At 34.9% G+C, this 17574-nt stretch overlaps 1 protein-coding gene across 6 annotated transcripts in view; it reads right to left on the reverse strand.

Moving 5' to 3' along the window:
- The window catches only part of Trps1 (transcriptional repressor GATA binding 1), a 226265-nt gene that overhangs the window by 89095 nt on the left and 119596 nt on the right, over positions 1 to 17574 (reverse strand). For 5 of the 6 annotated variants that reach the window (XM_032915274.1, XM_032915252.1, XM_032915245.1 and 2 more), the window contains exon 5: positions 16524 to 16556. The exons of the other annotated variant lie outside the window; for it this stretch is intronic. In XM_032915274.1, coding sequence (XP_032771165.1) covers positions 16524 to 16556 — 33 coding nt within the window. The remainder of the gene's footprint in view (positions 1 to 16523; positions 16557 to 17574) is intronic. 6 annotated transcript variants of the gene reach the window in all.

The following is a 17574-nucleotide window of genomic DNA, read 5'->3' on the forward strand; positions in this document are numbered from 1 at the left end:
GGTGTTTTACCTAAACCCAAACTTCTTCTTTCCCCATCTCTTTATACAGACACAGACTTTCTTAATAGAGCCAGTGTGTTCCCAGGGGAAGGCTTATGTTTAGCAAGCGATGATTTCATTTACTTATTTACTTTTCCCATTTCTGGAGTAGCTGCTACATGTTAGGCATGACACCAGGGGCAGATAATACAGAGATTTTAACACACATATCAGGGCCTTGCTCGCATGTGAGGGAGAGAACACAGTGACCACTGCAGAAGCCGGTGGTATATGTGACATTGGGGAGGGCAAATAGAGATGCTCAAGCCAATTGCTAAACTTAAAGAACCGAGTTCAGGGTTTGTTAATATTGCTAATTTTCTGCCACCTACAACTCGGTGAATAGTTCCTCCAAGACTAAATTTCTTAAATGTTTTAAAGGAGACAGATAAATCAACCCAAATAGTATCCCCACTAGAAAAATTTGAAAGAAGTTGAGCCATAACAAACTTGAATTATAAATGCTGAGGAAGGAGCCTGGTTATGTCCTCACAAGATGGGCTCAAACAGGAAATTCTTCATCTCATCTCTGATTTAGCCTTTCATGGAGGCTTACGGATGCTCATCCACGTGTGAGGCATTCACTTTCCTCTGAGATGGCCCAGCCCTGGTTGCTATGCTGTCCCAGGCGTCCAGGTGGTTGGTTCCAACCATCCGCCTCTCCCACTGATGCTAGCATGTGAGCAATCTCTGTGAAACACTTTCTCTGAAAGCATGGCTAGTTGTACTCTTTTAAGCAAAAGAAGTAAAAACGGCAGTTTCTTCGCCTGTTTAATGAGATGGTTTTCTCTTTCTGTCTTCAATCCTTTTACTAAAAAAGAAAGGAGAAAAAAAAAAACATATCCCCTAGCTCCAAAGTAGACTGGGAAGCCATCGCCAGCACTCATTCAACTCCCTCTGTCTTCTTTCTTGTCACCATCTCGTAAATCTCGGTTTGGGCATGTTTCCTTGCATCTAAATCAATTGTGAGCCAACTGACCGCCATTTTGCTCTCCTTGGTGTGAAAAAGAGCCATCATTTTATAGAGGGTATGGAAGCAAAGAAAAGAACTGAGGGAGAATTTTCACAAGGAAAGTATATATGAAGTTGGTCCATGACAAGTATGTTAAAGAAAATAGTAAAGCACTCACTTTCAAGTTCCCAGCTGTCTGTGGAGAACGTGAGACATATATGCATGAATTGGCCTGCCATGGTCTTACCCTTTATAACGCATTTTCAGTGCTCAGTGAAGAATTTTTTCAGAGATCTTAAAACTGCAGTTGCAGACTTGATTGATAGCATATGGCAGAACTCAGGTCACCCAACTATAATTCAAGCCTTACTTCAAAAACTATTTTTGCTCTTCCTTAACTTATAAATTTTAAGCTAGCTACTAATGCAATTTCATTCTCTGAGTCATTGTCTCTTAGGACGGCCCCCAAACTGTTAAACTTCTCACAAAACACTGTGCTCCGACTATCAATTTCTTACCAAGAGAGATTTTCATTAAGAATGAAAGGGTTTTGCATTGAGTCATATATCAGCATTGACCTTGTCTTTTTCCAATGCATTTTACATCTTGGAAATCAGACCCACTCTTTTCAGCCCAACCAGTCAATTTGGAATTCAACACAGATGTCACGTTACTTTATTTATCAATATTAGATAATTCCTCTTGCCATGCTGAAGCATTTTAAAAATAGTTATCTGTCCTTTATCTCCATTTTGAATGTCAAGGTTATCAGAATTAGTTCCAGACACAGATGTTAGAAAGCCTCCTTAAATTGAGGAAGGAGTCTTTTTCAGGATGTAGTTAAGCAATATCCCATCACTAATTTATGCACCTGTCTCACAGAATAGTTAACTACATTTTTTACTCATTTATTTTATGTATTATTCCCTTTATTGTTTTTCTCCATCAAGTGACTTGCCCTCATTTGATGGCACTTTTATCAGAGAAGATACATGTCAATAGTTTAAAAGGGCTAGCTTCTGCCAAATCTGGACTTACTGTCTTTCTGTGGGAAGAAAGAACAGAGTCCGATTCCAGGAAAAACAAGGACTTTGTCTCCTTTAATGTGAATTATGTTTAAAATAAAATTCAGCAGATGTCTACAAATTTTCTACATTACTCAAATGTTCTGTGAGATTTGGGTTAAAATTAATATATGTTGCTTCTTGGAAATTTTTTTCTCAGGAGACAACCTAAGAAAATGGAATATCTGAACATTATTGTCCCCCTTTTAACCTTTTCTTTATTTTTTTATCTTTTTTGCCTGTTTGTTTTGACCCACGGGGAAGTGACAACTCTCCACCCTGGATGTCTACCTCGGTCTTCTGTCCCAGCATTTCACATTCCTTGTTCCCAAACTTCAAAGACTGCCTACTTCTCATCCTCTGGTCTTGAGTCAGACACTGGCTCTGTCTTGCAGCAAATGTCACAAAAAGTTATCAATTTTAAAAAATGTCACTTTCGATTCCAGTGACCCAAAATCCCCTCACAGAGATGAGAAGTGACAAAGGCCCACTGGGACCTGACAGACATATGACATAAACTGGGTTTCCCCAAAGGATAGCTGACCTTTGGGTTCACATGACGAAAGTGATAGAGTAAGAGGTTCTAAAGGAAATCTTTTAGGATTCCAAAATGTCTCACTGTGATCAATTCAACGACAAGAAATCTGCTTTCCAGAGTAAATTTGAAACTAGACTTTCAGCTAAATCTGAAAGTTAATTCAAAAGAGATGAACTTAACAGACCCCTGAAACATAAACTACATTTGATAGAGCACAGATAACTTTTAAATTTGAAAGCCTTATCTCTCTCACAAAGCATGGTCACAAATCTTAGTATGTTCAAGCAATTTAACACAGGTAGCATAAAGGTAACTGTCCCATAACCACATGACGCCATGACTGCATACAAAAGTAATGAAAAGTCACCTTCATTCTCAAATACTGGCAACATTTGTGGCTCAGTCACAGTGTGTGAGAATTTCCATTTAAAATATTCTATTTTCAGAATTTTCTTTTCAGTTATAAAAATTCCCTCCAAACTAAAACTTGGCAAACAAAAACTCCACATGAGGACATTTTTAAAGCCTAAATTTAAAAACAGTATGCTCATGAATTTTTCAAGTAATAAGAAATCCAAAAAGGAGAAAATTTTTTTTGCGGTTTTAGTAGCCATTTTTGTATAGGAAGGGAAAAAAATGCATTTCTCAGGAGGTATGAAAATCTGAAGGTCAGAAATTTCTATTTTTGGCCCTGCTTCTTTATGAATGATCTAAATTAACATAATCTAAAATGAATCCTATCATGAAGGGGAAAACTGTAACAGTTCAGAGAAGCCCATGTCCAGATATAATTCATTCTGTCTTCTGTCATAGACATCAACATTTTGAAAGAGTACGTATTACCTGTTTCTGAGATAAAAAGCTAAGTTTATAAACAGAAAAGTTTGATGAAGCACTCTAGTATTTTGTTTTATTTCGTCAGAGAGTACTATATTATCTTCTTCCAACAAAATTTCACGTATATTTCATTTATTTGGTTATATCTATCATAGTCTTGATTTCACTCAAAATTTAACTCACTTAGATATACCTTAATGTTCAATAAGATCGGTTTCTTACTACAATAAGCGTCTTCATCTACAGGAGAATTTTACCCATTCGCCCCATCGATAAAAAACTATTTTTTGCAAATAGTTATTAAATGACATGAGAAATACACACACACACACACACACACACACACACAGAGAGAGAGAGAGAGAGAGAGAGAGAGAGAGAGAGAGAGAGAGAGAGAGAGTGTCACACTCAAAAGCAGAAATTAGGGATCCTTGTGTCATAAGATCCCGACAGTCTAGTGGTGTACATATAAACAATATATCAAATAAGGACGCTGGCTCATAGCGTCTTGGACTCATTACAAAACTAGTTTTTAAAAGCATATACTCAGTTAGCCTTATTCTATCTCCCATAAGTTTTGAAATATTTGAAGTGTGAACTGGTGCTCAACAAGTGGCTGATTAGAATTTGAAGTCTACTTTTACAAAACATCTCTGACCTCGATGGACCCTCTTGCCTTACGCTTATTTGCTAAACATGAACTACCAGGACCAAACAAGTCCCGAATGGCGGTCATTTCCCTAAAGATCTTCACGGATCTCATACACACAAGGACATATATTTTGAGCCACATCTTTATTTTAGGCTAAGCTCCTCTTTAAACAAATCTATATTGCTCTAGTTTTATCTGGAAACATGGAATAATACTATGTAGCCCAAAACATAGCATCATGTGACAGGCAAATCTGTTAATATATGCAAACTAAATAGACCAGTATATGGCAATTCTTCATTCTGTATATATTTATATTTCTTCAGTAGCCTATTCTTTCCATAAAGTTTATGCCCTCCCCTCCCCTTTGTATACATGGGATACAATACACAAACATAAATGTGTCCATTTTTAGCATAGTGTTCCTTGCATTTGGGGATGATTTGTTCTGCAATCTGGTTTAGAACTTTTCTTTGGTCCAGCATTATCCCCAAATGTGACTCTAGAGCTGATGTGAGGAACCCACTTCTCTTCCCAAGATGCACCTAACTTCCCTTACTAAAACGTGACTTCTGCTTCAGATAGTTTATAATCTGAGTATGAGATCATGAAACATGCTGTCCATTTTTCTATATCTATATTTTCAAATAACGCTTTTATAATGGCTCAAGCACATGCTACTTGCAAAGTCGCAAACCTGTGCCCACACCAAACCATGCTCAGCTTGAGTTCAGCAACTACTTACTGACCTGGATGGCTAAATCTTGCTATAGTTCTCCAAGGCTAAGAGTATCACCAAAATGTACAAGTAAATCCTTAGTGATTTCACATTAGAGTTTAAATCTTAATTAACTGTCAACTCCCACTAATCTCCCACTTCGTCTGGAAACAGGCATGAATGGAGAGTTATGGCCTGGGAGATGCTTACTTAATAAACTGTTTGCCGCATAAGCAAAGACTTTGTATTTATCCCATTGTAACCCACAAAAAAAATCTGGAAGACAATAAGGATCTGTCATCTCAGCACTGGAGAGGTGGACACAAGAATGTGTCTGATTCCTGGTGAGTCACCCTGACAAACACAATCAGATCCAGGTTCAGCGAGGGGACATTTTTTTTTTAAAATAAGTCGAGCAGTGATAGAAGATATACATGTATGCATATACATGCATGTATGTACACAAAAGCATACACAAACACAGAGGAAAAGAAAAAGAGGTGAATATTATCAATATAATTAAAAAGCAAACATGTTCTTGGGGTGGTTGAGTATAGCTCAGAGACTGGGAACACTTGCTACTCTTCAAGAGTTTGACTTGAGTTTGGTTCCTAGGATGTACACGGCTGTCTTCTATTTGCCTATAACTTGCTACTCCAGTGTACAAGTATTATGACACCTTCTAACTTTAGCTATTACCTGAACTCATTCAGGTATACATATGCACACTCTCGCATATATGCATAGACATGAAAAGACACATACACAATCACAGACACACACAAAGACAAATCTTCAAAAACATTATTTTTTTGTTAAAAATCAACCATTAAAACATAGTAAGAGCCTGACCTTCCTGCTTTGGAAATTTTGTTAAAAATACAGAAATTAGAATAATGAGAAAACTAATTTTTTCTTATTAAATAATACTTATATTAAAATTCTATCACACAATTCACTGCTGAGTTATTGTAATTTTTTTGTTCTAATTTTCTTAAATTCTTTAAGGATCATCTAGACCTTACATGAAAAGATTCTCAGAAATCACTCATTTTTACCACAAATATGGTAATAAATGTTTCTTAATAGAACTTAATTTAATTTTGCAGTGAATTACTATAGGATAGAATTCCAAACTTTTACTCTTTAAAAAAATAAACATAATTCAAACCCAAAACAAATTAACAGCAATGACAAGCAACTAGTTCAATGACTACAAATCCTTCCTGGTATGAACAAGAAAGGACTACGGTTCCAAACTCGCATCCAAGTGTATGACAATGTATGATCTTTATAGCACGACTTGTCACTTCCCATGTAGAAAAAAGTAAATATGTACAGTGGTCATATTTCTATGTGCTTTCTGTATGACAAAAATTATTACAATCTAAGATTAGAAGGGTGCCTCTAGGGATGGCCATGTACAGATTTGAGAAAATTAAGACAGTCTACATGGAAGGTTTGCTAGGAACTCAAGAGAAGGCAGGAAGTTTCCCAGGGTCATGGGTAAGAAGGAGAAATTCAAAGTTGGAAGACTAAGACACATACTCACTTTCCAAACTCACCTCATTAAATGTTTCCAGGGCCCCATGGAGGCAAGGGAGATCTGATACTTCTCCAGAACTAAATTCATCTTTGGGAGTCATTATCCAAATATCATAAATTTAATATAAATGCATTAACAAGCACAGTCAAAGGGTTAAATTTCCCTTGCCTTGTAGAGTGGGGACATTGTCAGATTGTGTGGTTACCCAAACTTACATATTTCTGCCATGAAGTATGGTAAATGTAATTCCCTTTGTGTCAGTCTAAATGCAATTAATCAAACATTTATAAAAATTTAACATTTATAAAACATTTATAAAAATTGATCTACATATTTTTAAGGTAACCAGTCTGAATTGGGCTAGAGTAAATTGCCTAGTACTGTGGAATTTCTTAAGTAGATCATTGTTTTATACTGATGATATATCTTTTAAATATTGTGAAATTGTACGCTGAATGCTCTATTATTTTGTTTCACAGTTTTGATGAACAAAAAACTGTCAAAGACATGTGTGGTGGGAAAGGACTGTTCAGTCCACTGGACATGGAAGGACATTTCTGTTCTGTAATTACTGTGGTCAAAACGGCAAAAATTCAGAGTAACTGCCTCATTGGTGACTGTGATTGACACATAATGATGTAATAAAGTACTCAAAGGAAATGCTCAGGCTAGTGCCACATGATTTCAAGAAAACACTGAGTGCTGGCTTCAACTAGGTGGACATTAATAGTTTGTTATAGGTTTTCAATTATAATTCGTGAAAAAAATCCTTGTCCAAAAAAATAAAAAACACAATTTAGGTTTGCAATCAATGGACAATTTCATTCTGGTTTCTCTAATTTTCTAACTTCTCATTTCAACAAATGATATTCTATAGGACAAAAAGTTGGCAACCATCCTTCAAACACATAAATCATTAAACCAAATCAAATTAAGTTAGGAGCGTACAATTCATTCCCAGCATATGCTACAGTTCTTTAAATACATAGTGATATTTCATAAGGTATTAAAAAGATTAAGCATGGAGTATGGTAAAAAGAAAAATAACAACTTTTTATTAGCAGCTAATAATGCGCTTTGTAGCAATGTGTTTTCATGACACATTTTGAAGAAAATTAGCATAGTAGGAACTTTAAAATATCTTATTCAGCCAACCATGACAAGGAGTACATATAATATCAGTGCTTGAAAAATAGAGACAAGAGGGGATAAGTTCAAAGCTTCACTCAGCTACATCTGGAGTGTGAGATTAGCCAGGGCTACATAAAAGCTTTCTACAAATAATGATTATAGAATGAATACAATTGGACATAGTTATTAAACTTACTTGAGGTTCATTTGATGAGATGTAAAAATAAATCTGAAATATTACTTGTTGGTTGATAATGTAATTTTAGATTTTTTTCTCCCTATTTAACATATTCTACTGGTTGTTTTGGGGGTTTGGAAAAATTAAGTCACTGAATTTTGACTTTAATGTTATACAAATCCAGAGGGGAAAATACATTTTAATGAGAATAAAAGAAAACAAAGTTGAAACCTTTGAGAAATACTGCAAATAGGATAGTTGGCACATAATTAATAATAGTTTGGCAATATGTGCCGTGAGAAATGACTGGGAAGTTTTATGGAATGGAAATTGTGAAGACCGTGGGGATACTTCAAAACCATAACTTTGGTTTCATTGAACTGTTAAAATCTGAAATCTGAACCCAGAAATAAAAATACATATTAAACAAAATGTCTAAAGTAAAAAAGTAAGAAAAGTTAAAATTCTGATTGGGAATTCTGTCTCAATGACAGGGCATTCCAGAGAAGAGTTTCCTCATAAATCTATTGACAAAACAACAAAAAACAAATATGAATTTTTCTGCTTAAAGGGCTCTTTTGCCCCACAAAAGTTATTGGGGCAATATCTGGAGACATTAATTTCTCTTAATGCTTAATGCTTCTGGTCACCAGTGGGAAAAAGTTTTTCTAAGCATTCTACACGACATCAGATTCCCCCACAACAAAGGGTTAATCTGAACAAAACTGGCAGTTCTGCTGGTTCTCAGAGCTTGCTGTAATCTAAATAGCTCATCCTTATAGAACAGTTTGAACAGAATGCAAACGCTCAACCACTCATTGCTGAAAATCTAACAATCAATAGAAACTGTGGGGATGTTAAAATTGCTCATATAATATGCTCCTTTTAATAATTTGATTCTATAAGTACAGAAGTGGGTAACGCGTGTAGTAATTTGTCCCGTGTTATTTTGCATGTTTGATAAATGGGCACATATGTACATGTGTATGTATTTGAGACAGAGACTTAGTGTGCCAGGATAGTCCTTAAGGTGGCCTCACAGGCGAGCTTCCTGGAATTCTCCTGTTTGAGCTTTACATCTTCCAATAGAAGACTGGATTACTGACTCACACTAGTGCACCCACTTTTATCTGTCTTATCAGTATGTGAAGTCAAGTCCTCACACTATTTAAGTGCTTTCCTGGCTAAGCCATCACACTACCTCATCCCATTTTAGAGGGTGGGTGGGGGGACACAGAGATTCATAAAGACTATGTAATCTGTGAGCAAGGTTATTTGAGTGTAATCCTCAAACACGGTCTCAATCCCCTTTTAATATACAGTCCTATGTGGCTGGTGTAAATGTATCATATAGAATACCTGAAAAATTAAAAGAAATCAATACAAAATGATCAAAAATGTAAAGAAAATCACATTTCAGTTTGTTTTTCAACAAAGGAGAAATTCCCAAAGCAAATCCTTTTACATACTTCTTAATACATATATTGATATTGAAGAAGGAATTTTGAACTTTAAAAAGTATGATTTTAACCAAATTAGGGATGATCACCTTAAATTTACATTACTGTAGTAAATTTCCGCTTTGATATTCCCAATAAATAGTTTGTAAACACAAAGACTCCATCTTCCTGCTTAGTGAAACATAAGTGTGGGTTTGTGCTCATTTACTAAAAATGGTTTTATTATTTATTTATTTTTATTGTTATCAGCATTTTGCATGAAGATATTTGTGTGCACTGTGTGTGTGCTTAGGGCCCAAGAATCAGGAGAGGAGTGGAGCCCAGTAGACCTGGTGTTGTACACTGTTGTGAGCTGCCGAGTGAGTTCCGATAATCCAACTAAGGTTCTCTGTGAGGACAACCGTGTTTGTAACGACAGAGCCATCAATACAACACTCCAGTCTGTACTCACTGAAATATCTCCATTTGTGCTGCTAATATTCACTTCTTCTCGGTTTTACATGCTCTGTAATAGTTTTGCACACACGCACACTTTCCTGGAAGTCTTAAAGAAGGGGCTCCTTTCATGTCCGTTGGTAGAAAACAGCTCGAGACAACCAGTCAGAAGGATTCCGTCTCGTGTGATTTTTACAAAGCTTATTTAAAAAGAGCAAGGGAGCGTGAAGAAGCAAAGGGATGTCATCAGGGTTCTGAAGAGCTAATTAGTGAGACCGTGCTGAAACAATGCGAATAGGTGTGAAAAGATGCTTCTGGCCTCAATATGCAGAGGAGAAAAGGCCAGACAAATGACATAAAGGAATGTGGTAATACGCTGGAGAGTATATCGTTCCGAAAGAAAGAAAACAATGTTAAAACTCAGTAGTATCCCTGAGTCAATTAAGAGTTATAGCACTTAATTGTGATTTCCAGACTCGTTAGGACAAAACAAAAATTCAAAGAAGTGATGATATTTTATTAGCTTCAAATGTTTGTCACCTTGACTATATACTGTTTGGCCTCTTGTTTGAGGATCCAGGAACCTCCTGCATAGTGGAGATAATCCCATAGCTCTACTTGCCCCAATGTTGGTTGCTACCTATTTATTATAATAAATTATACTTGTTAAATAAATATTACTATAATAAATTACGCTGGTTCAATAAGTCGTTAGGGAAGTGATGGTCTTTTATGCTTTAAATATTTGTCACTTTAACTACAGGCTCATTGGCCTCCTGGTTGAAGATACTGGAACTTTCCACTCCTGTCTAGTGAGATTACTTCCATGGTTCTGCTTGCAAGTTTAGTCACTACCTATTTACTATAACAAGTAACACTTGCTCAGTAAATATGAATTATAACAAAACAAGATTCAGAAGTTTAGTTTAAAAAGATATGCTGGAACAGAAAAGATTTCCTAAAGAGCTCCTGTGGACCTTGTATTGACATTGTGCATCATGGGCAGAAATGGACCGGGAAAGAAAGGACGATATCCTATTCTCATAAGCAATGTTGTAGAAGATTCCCATAGTTCACCCTTATAGAAATCTCTTAGAAGCAGGGAGAGTAGAAGAATTGAAATGCAGAGATACAAAAGTTACCTTGTGGAGGCCGAACCTAGATCTGGCACGTGATATATGACAGAAAAATCATAGAAGCGTTACTACAGAGAGTGAAAGGCTTGTCACATGACAAGAGCCATTTTGAAGTCAAAGGAAGTCAACCCATACCATTGACAATGTACAACATAGAAAACAGTATAAACATGTTCTCCTATGATAAGGTGATCAAAGAGAATAAATATAGCAAGATGAGAGAAAAGGATCACTGAGGTAGTCACAAACAAATGAAAACTGAATTATTTTCTTTATTCTTAGGAATTGTGTTGGTCCAGTTGTGTAATTTTGTAATTTGTGTTGAATTTTTTCTTTCTTAAAAATACTAATTTGTATCCTAATGGTGTTCACAATTATGATGTATTTTTCTCAAAGGTAGGCTCCCAAAATTTAAAACTATTGGGTGCACAACACATTAAGCCATCTCTGTAATGCTAATTTAAGGGGAGAAAATACTGGGAGGCAGTGGAGAGCTGCCTTATAACTGGAGAAATACAACATGGCATAGCAAGCAGTGATCTCTGAAAAGCTAATAGAATTATGAAGTTGGAAACTAATGGCAATATGTATGTATTTGCAAGCTGCGAAATAAACAGATACTTAAACTCATTTTGACATAGACTTAACAGACACACATTTGAAAAATTCCAGTTGTCTCTCCTTCTTCTTCCTCCTCTCTCTCTCTCTCTCTCTCTCTCTCTCTCTCTCTCTCTCTCTCTCTCTCTCTCTCTCTCCTCTCTTCCTCTCCTGGCTTGACACGATAAAAAAAAATTCCTCATGTAAAGAAAATATGTAGTTATTAATTGCAGATATAACTGACCTTATATTGTTAAAGATACCTATTTCACATGCATCATGTATCTGTGTATATTCCTAAACATAAGCAAAAAGTGGAAAACATGCATTTAGCACATGTTGAAAAGAAATCCTAAGATCAAAATAGATTAAAATGTCTTTAATGTATTATTTTGTGGTAATTTTTAAAAAAATTACTTCTTTCCTTACTACTTTGTTGCTCATTTTTCTTGTTCTTGTTTCCAACTCTAATAGATTTTCTCAGAGGCAGTAAAGTTGACAGTAGAAAAGCCAATAAAACCAAATGTGTCAGAAAAATAAATGAATATTCAGTCATAAAGGCACACATTGTGCAAAGCTAAGTAAAAACATCCTTCAAATGAATATAACCTCTTAACAATATTTAAGGGAGGATTCATTCCTGTAAGTGCTCATTATAGTAATCCTTTGAACTTAAAATTTTAATTAAATTTGAAATCCACAATGTAAATTTAAAATATGTTGCATTTAGAAATCATATTCTAGTTAAGGGGACTGAAATAACCCAAAATCTAATAAGAAAAAAAGAATCCCTTTCAACATAATTTCTTTAGTGGTTTGATGATCATTAGTCAAGAAAATTAAGTAAATAAATAAATAAGTAGATAAATAAATAAGTAGCCTGAATTGCAATTTAATATAGGGGTATATTGCTCATACCAAGGCACTTAGTACACAATAAATGTAGGCTCAACAAAATACAAAGTTATTTGACCAAAAAATTTAGCAAGCATGTTTTCTTATAACTTTAAATCAGATGTGTTTTTCCACTGTCATGTAGACAGCATTCATAAAAGAATAAACATAATTAAAATCTAAATGAAATAAATTGGACATTAATTAAATGTTGTATGTCTTACAAACAGTGATAACCCAAAGCACAATTTTCTATTTTTACAGGAAACAGGACTAATTTTTTTCTCAAATCTCAAAGCCTTAGTAAAGCATGCTCCCCTCATTTTACTATGAAATGACTTTGCTATGTTGCTGACTCCTTAATAGTGATCTCAGTAATACTAATGCATATTCCATAGATGTAGAGCTCAAGGTGAATCAACTGTACTTCAAAAGAATCAATTATTGTATTTTTAAATTTTAAATATTTGTGAACAAAAATAAAGACTATAGCTCTCAAAATAGTATGTTGCAAAATTCATAACTATAATTTGACAATAATACATGCAATTTCAAGCGCCTTTTTCATTTTGTTTTAAACAATTAATTCAGAAAAGGAGGAATACATCCGTACTTGAGACATTGACTCACATACATACCTCCATAATGTTGGTGTAACCATGAGTATTCTGTTAAATCATCAACAGAATGGGTACAAGTATTTTTAAAGAGCTGCATTCATGTATGTGCTGACTTTGACTGACAGTATTAATTACATGGATGGGCAGGTGTTATCCTGTCAGCTTTTCAGAGACAATTATTCATAGGTATAAAGTTCAAAAATGATACACACACACACACACACACACACACACACACACACACACACACACACACGATCAGCTAAGAGTTAAAAACAACAACAAAAGTACAGCCTGGGTGTTATCCCAGGTCATCAATCTTTCAGCCCTTCTTTCTGAAACTAACTTCTATTCTTCGTGAAGACAATGCATATGCACAAGAATGAATCACGTGATAACGTGCTGACATCAAGAGTGATTTTATTCACTTGTTTGGTCAAAAACACACAACTTATACATCTTTCTATATTTCTAGCATGTGATTGGACACAAGCTCTTGGGATTTACAGTGGATGTCCAAAACTACAAAAGTCCAAACATAATTCCACGAGTTAAATTTCATACTTAGACAAATATAGAATAAACATAGTAAAATGTATTGTAACATAAAATTATAAACATAATATTGTAAAAGTTGTAAATTGACAATGGATTTTTGTTATTAGTCCTGGTATGGAAAAGATGCAAAACTTGATCATGATGCAAAATGAAAGAAGGTGGTTTGTTTTGTTCCATTTTGTTCTGTTTTAGATAGAGTGGGGTTTATTTAACTGTGTAACCAAAGGATTATTGAATGATCGCAGGGAGTGTGCTTGTATATGCTTTAAAATTAAAGTTTCAGGCTTTGTTAGGGTAAAAAATTCTTTTTTTTTTTTTGATCCAAAGGAAAAAATAATCCACAGTGTGGAGAGATGGGTCAGCAGTTCAGAATACGCCATGACATTCTACGGGACCCAAGTTCAATTCCCAGCACCCATGTCAGGTTGGTCACAATGCCTGTCACTCCAGCTCCAAAGAGTCCAGTACTATCTTTGGGCATCCACATATATATATATATATATATATATATATATATATATATATATATATATATATATGTTTTATATCCAAACAGATACACATTATACATGCAAATGTACATAAAAATAAATATTTTTAAAAGGAATTGAATTTAAATCTTAAATTTCCATTGCAATAATAAACAGGGCCATTTTACTCAACCCCGAAAGCCTCAGTTATGTTCCTAGCACTTTGCATAAAACAGCCTTGCTGTCTACATGACTCCTTATTAATGAGCTAAGTAATTTTAATGTGTTTTTATATTTGTCCAAGTTTAGAATTCATCCTTTGCAAATAATTACTCTTCTCTTGTTGTCATTTTGAAGATCTCACTATAAATCCCCAAGAGCATATGTCCAATCACCTGCGAGAAATGTAGAAGGAGAAGAAAGTCGCTATTCTTTGACCACGGGAGGGAATCCTAAACAAGACCTAAGCCAACACATTTACCTTCAGTGCTCCTGTGTGTCTCTTCCTCATCTGACTCTGGTGCCATGTGGTGACCTACCTGCTCGCTTCTATTCTGGTGGACACTGAGCAAATAAGCCATTTCCCCAGGACACAGAAGAGGTGAAGGGTGCAATTGCTGTGAGGCGCTTTCCTACTCCTTATTGTTTCTTGGGCTACAGACAACAGAAACTGAATTCTGCTGACCTCCGTATTGATTTGCTTGTGCACAAACAAATTCAACATTCATGAAAAAAATCAAAGAAAATGTTGAGATCTGAACCTGTGAGCATGAGTGTTTGCTATTGAAATATGCCTAAATCTGAAAAACAGAAGAGACATCTCAAGAATCTGTTTTCATCACATTTATAAAGGACTTCATGCTTTATTATGAGATTACAGCGATTTTGTGTGTACAGTGAATTACTAAATTGTTTGGTAATATCTTAAATTCACCTTGATATGATTTGTCATATTAAAAATCAGTTTAGTTCTAAGAATCCCAGATTTCCAATAAAGTAAACTCACTTTGACAATTTATAAGTATAGCAATTCTTTAACAATACAGAATACATAATTATTTAGTAAAGACTGTAAATTTGGGCTTATGAAACTAAGGTATTTCTTTGGATTTTTATAGCTGCTTTGATAATATTGGTTTAAAAACATTATAAAACTATATCTAAATTTTTTACTGTTACGTATAGTCCTATGTAGCATTTTCTTTTGTTTTAAAATATTTCACTCTATAGCCCCATAAAGTAATAGATATGATCTTGTATTTTACAAATAGTTTTGTCAATATATAGGATTAACAACGATAAACTGAATGTGCATCTTTTTTCATCCTACAGAAAAATTTTTCTACAGTTTGTCAAGTTACACACATTTAAATGTTAATAGACAATCTCTACATAGCTACTGAAATTCTAAGTAAAAAAGGACATTGACAAATGATCTCCAATCTGTCAAATTTGTGATATGGCTGTATTATGACGTCAACATCATGTAAATATTATATCAAGCATTTTGCATATAAGTAAGACAGTGAGTGGATATTGGGAACTGAGTGCTGGCATTTATGATTTTGCATGAGTGATACATAAATTATGGACAATGGATATAGACTATATAGATAGTTTTGACCTTTTCCCAATATGATTAAAAGTGTGTATATGAAAAAGTTGCAGGAATGTTCACTGTTTAAACCATTATAGGATGTATGCTGTTGGACAAGGGGAATGTTTTAGAGAGGAAAAGCTTTTCAAAGTGTTCAATTGCTCCACAGGATAAAAAAAAAGTGAGCAAAAATCAAAGTTAAGTGTGTATGAGCTGTGTTAAGACTGAGAAAATTGTATATTGTTCAACTCGATTTAATTAGTAGTAAATGTCAAGCTAAAAATTGCTCTGTATTAGATTTTATCAAGCGTGTAGACTCTATTACAAAATAGAAGGATTGGGAAAATAGGGCTAGAGGTAGGACTTCCTTAAAGAACAGAGTTCTTCCTTAAAATAAATGAGACCATCCTGCTTGTGAGCTTTTGGTCCCCAGTACTGAAAAGGGAAAGGAGAGAGAAAGAGAAACATGAAGGAGAAATGCGAGGTGGAAAAAGAGTAAGGAAGAGTGAGAGAGGAGAAAGGGGAGGAGAGGGGATAAATCTGCACACTTCGTTAATTATGAAGACGAAATTATAAACGTCTTTTAAAACTCATGACTCATATCTAAAACTGCTCCTGTAGTAAAACTCAACCAAAGCCTATATTTGTCTTTTTATTTCTAAGCAATGTTTTAGATCAATGGAATCTGAGTTATTGGAACTAGTGTCTGCTTTGAATCTCCTTTAGCACGTCCTCCATTTTGGAAGATCTCTAGCTCCTTATACTTACGTGTTGATTTCAAACTTTGAGTTCTTTTGATTTTGAAGTAGCCAAGTTAACTGATGTTCAGGCATGTGGAGTCCATTGCAATCATTGAAGTCTCCTATGATAGCTCTTGTTATTTTACTGTTCCAAGGCTACATACTCCGTTTAAGGGCAAAGCAAAGATTGTACGGAGAGCCTCCAACCATAGCCCCCAACACACTGCTAACCACAAGCTTTCCTTTTAACAGAAACAGATGAGAAGCACAAGGAACAGTGAAAGGCAGCGAGGTTAAAGGGTTTAAGGTGCTTTGATAAAAATCACGAAGGAGGCATCAAGGATGCCAATGTTTGACTTACCCTCCTGTTTGGTGTTCCGGAGATTGTCACAGCCTAGAAAGATGCACCATGGTAAGATTTGGGACATGTGACATCTATGCGTTTCTTCACTAGTGCGCTTATTATGAAAGCACACACATGAAGGTTACTTTCTGTAAAATCTATTCTCTTAACACTGCTCATGCAAACTCCTTGGCGAGGTGTCCCTAACTCTATACAAATGAGTTAGGAAAAGCGATGAAGGATCTCTTAAGATCCACTACCGGTGGATGACTCTCTGACTCTCAAATGACTCTCTGAAGTCCACGACCATAATCTGTGGTAAATCAAGCCAAATGGACATGGTCAGATCAAGACTTGCTAAGACAGAAATGCCTCCAGTTAAGTTTTGGTGGTATTCTGATCCAACCACTATTAAGCTAGTTCTTCAACTAAAATTGTAATGAATTGTTGGCCCAGTGGGAGGAATAGGCTATTGCCAAATTCAATGTGTGTTTGTTGTGTGTATGTATATCTTCCATTCTATTTCTAAATAATTTTAAGAATGGAATATAAAAACAGTACAATGCATCTATAAAGACAGATGACATCATGACATTGTTAAGAAACAAAAGCATCAGAAATCAAAGCCAATTTTTGGTTAAGCTTTTCAAGAAGCTATCTATACTTTAATAAATTTCATAATTCTTAATCATTTCTATGATTCATTTGTTAAAAAGTAATTTAAAAAAGAGGAGAATATAGCTTAACTGCCCACATAAATGTTAAATATATACACTAAAAGAGCAGACTTGTTCAATGGGTCAACTTATTACCAGTTTTAAAAAATATTGTACCATGTCAATAGTTATACAAATTTATTTTATTCAAATATTTCTTTTGGTTGTATTTTCTTCACACTTCTTACAAGAGCAGCAAAAAGATGCCATGCCATTTCTGTTACTATGAGACACCCATTCAATAAAACTATATGATAGAAACTTATAAAGTAATACAAGATGCTAAAATTAGGTTACATAAGATAGAACGGTGCACAAATGGAATGAAATTATCACACAGATGATATTTTAGT

This window comes from Rattus rattus, chromosome 1, assembly GCF_011064425.1.
Source record: "Rattus rattus isolate New Zealand chromosome 1, Rrattus_CSIRO_v1, whole genome shotgun sequence".
NCBI classification, from domain to species: Eukaryota; Metazoa; Chordata; class Mammalia; order Rodentia; family Muridae; genus Rattus; species Rattus rattus.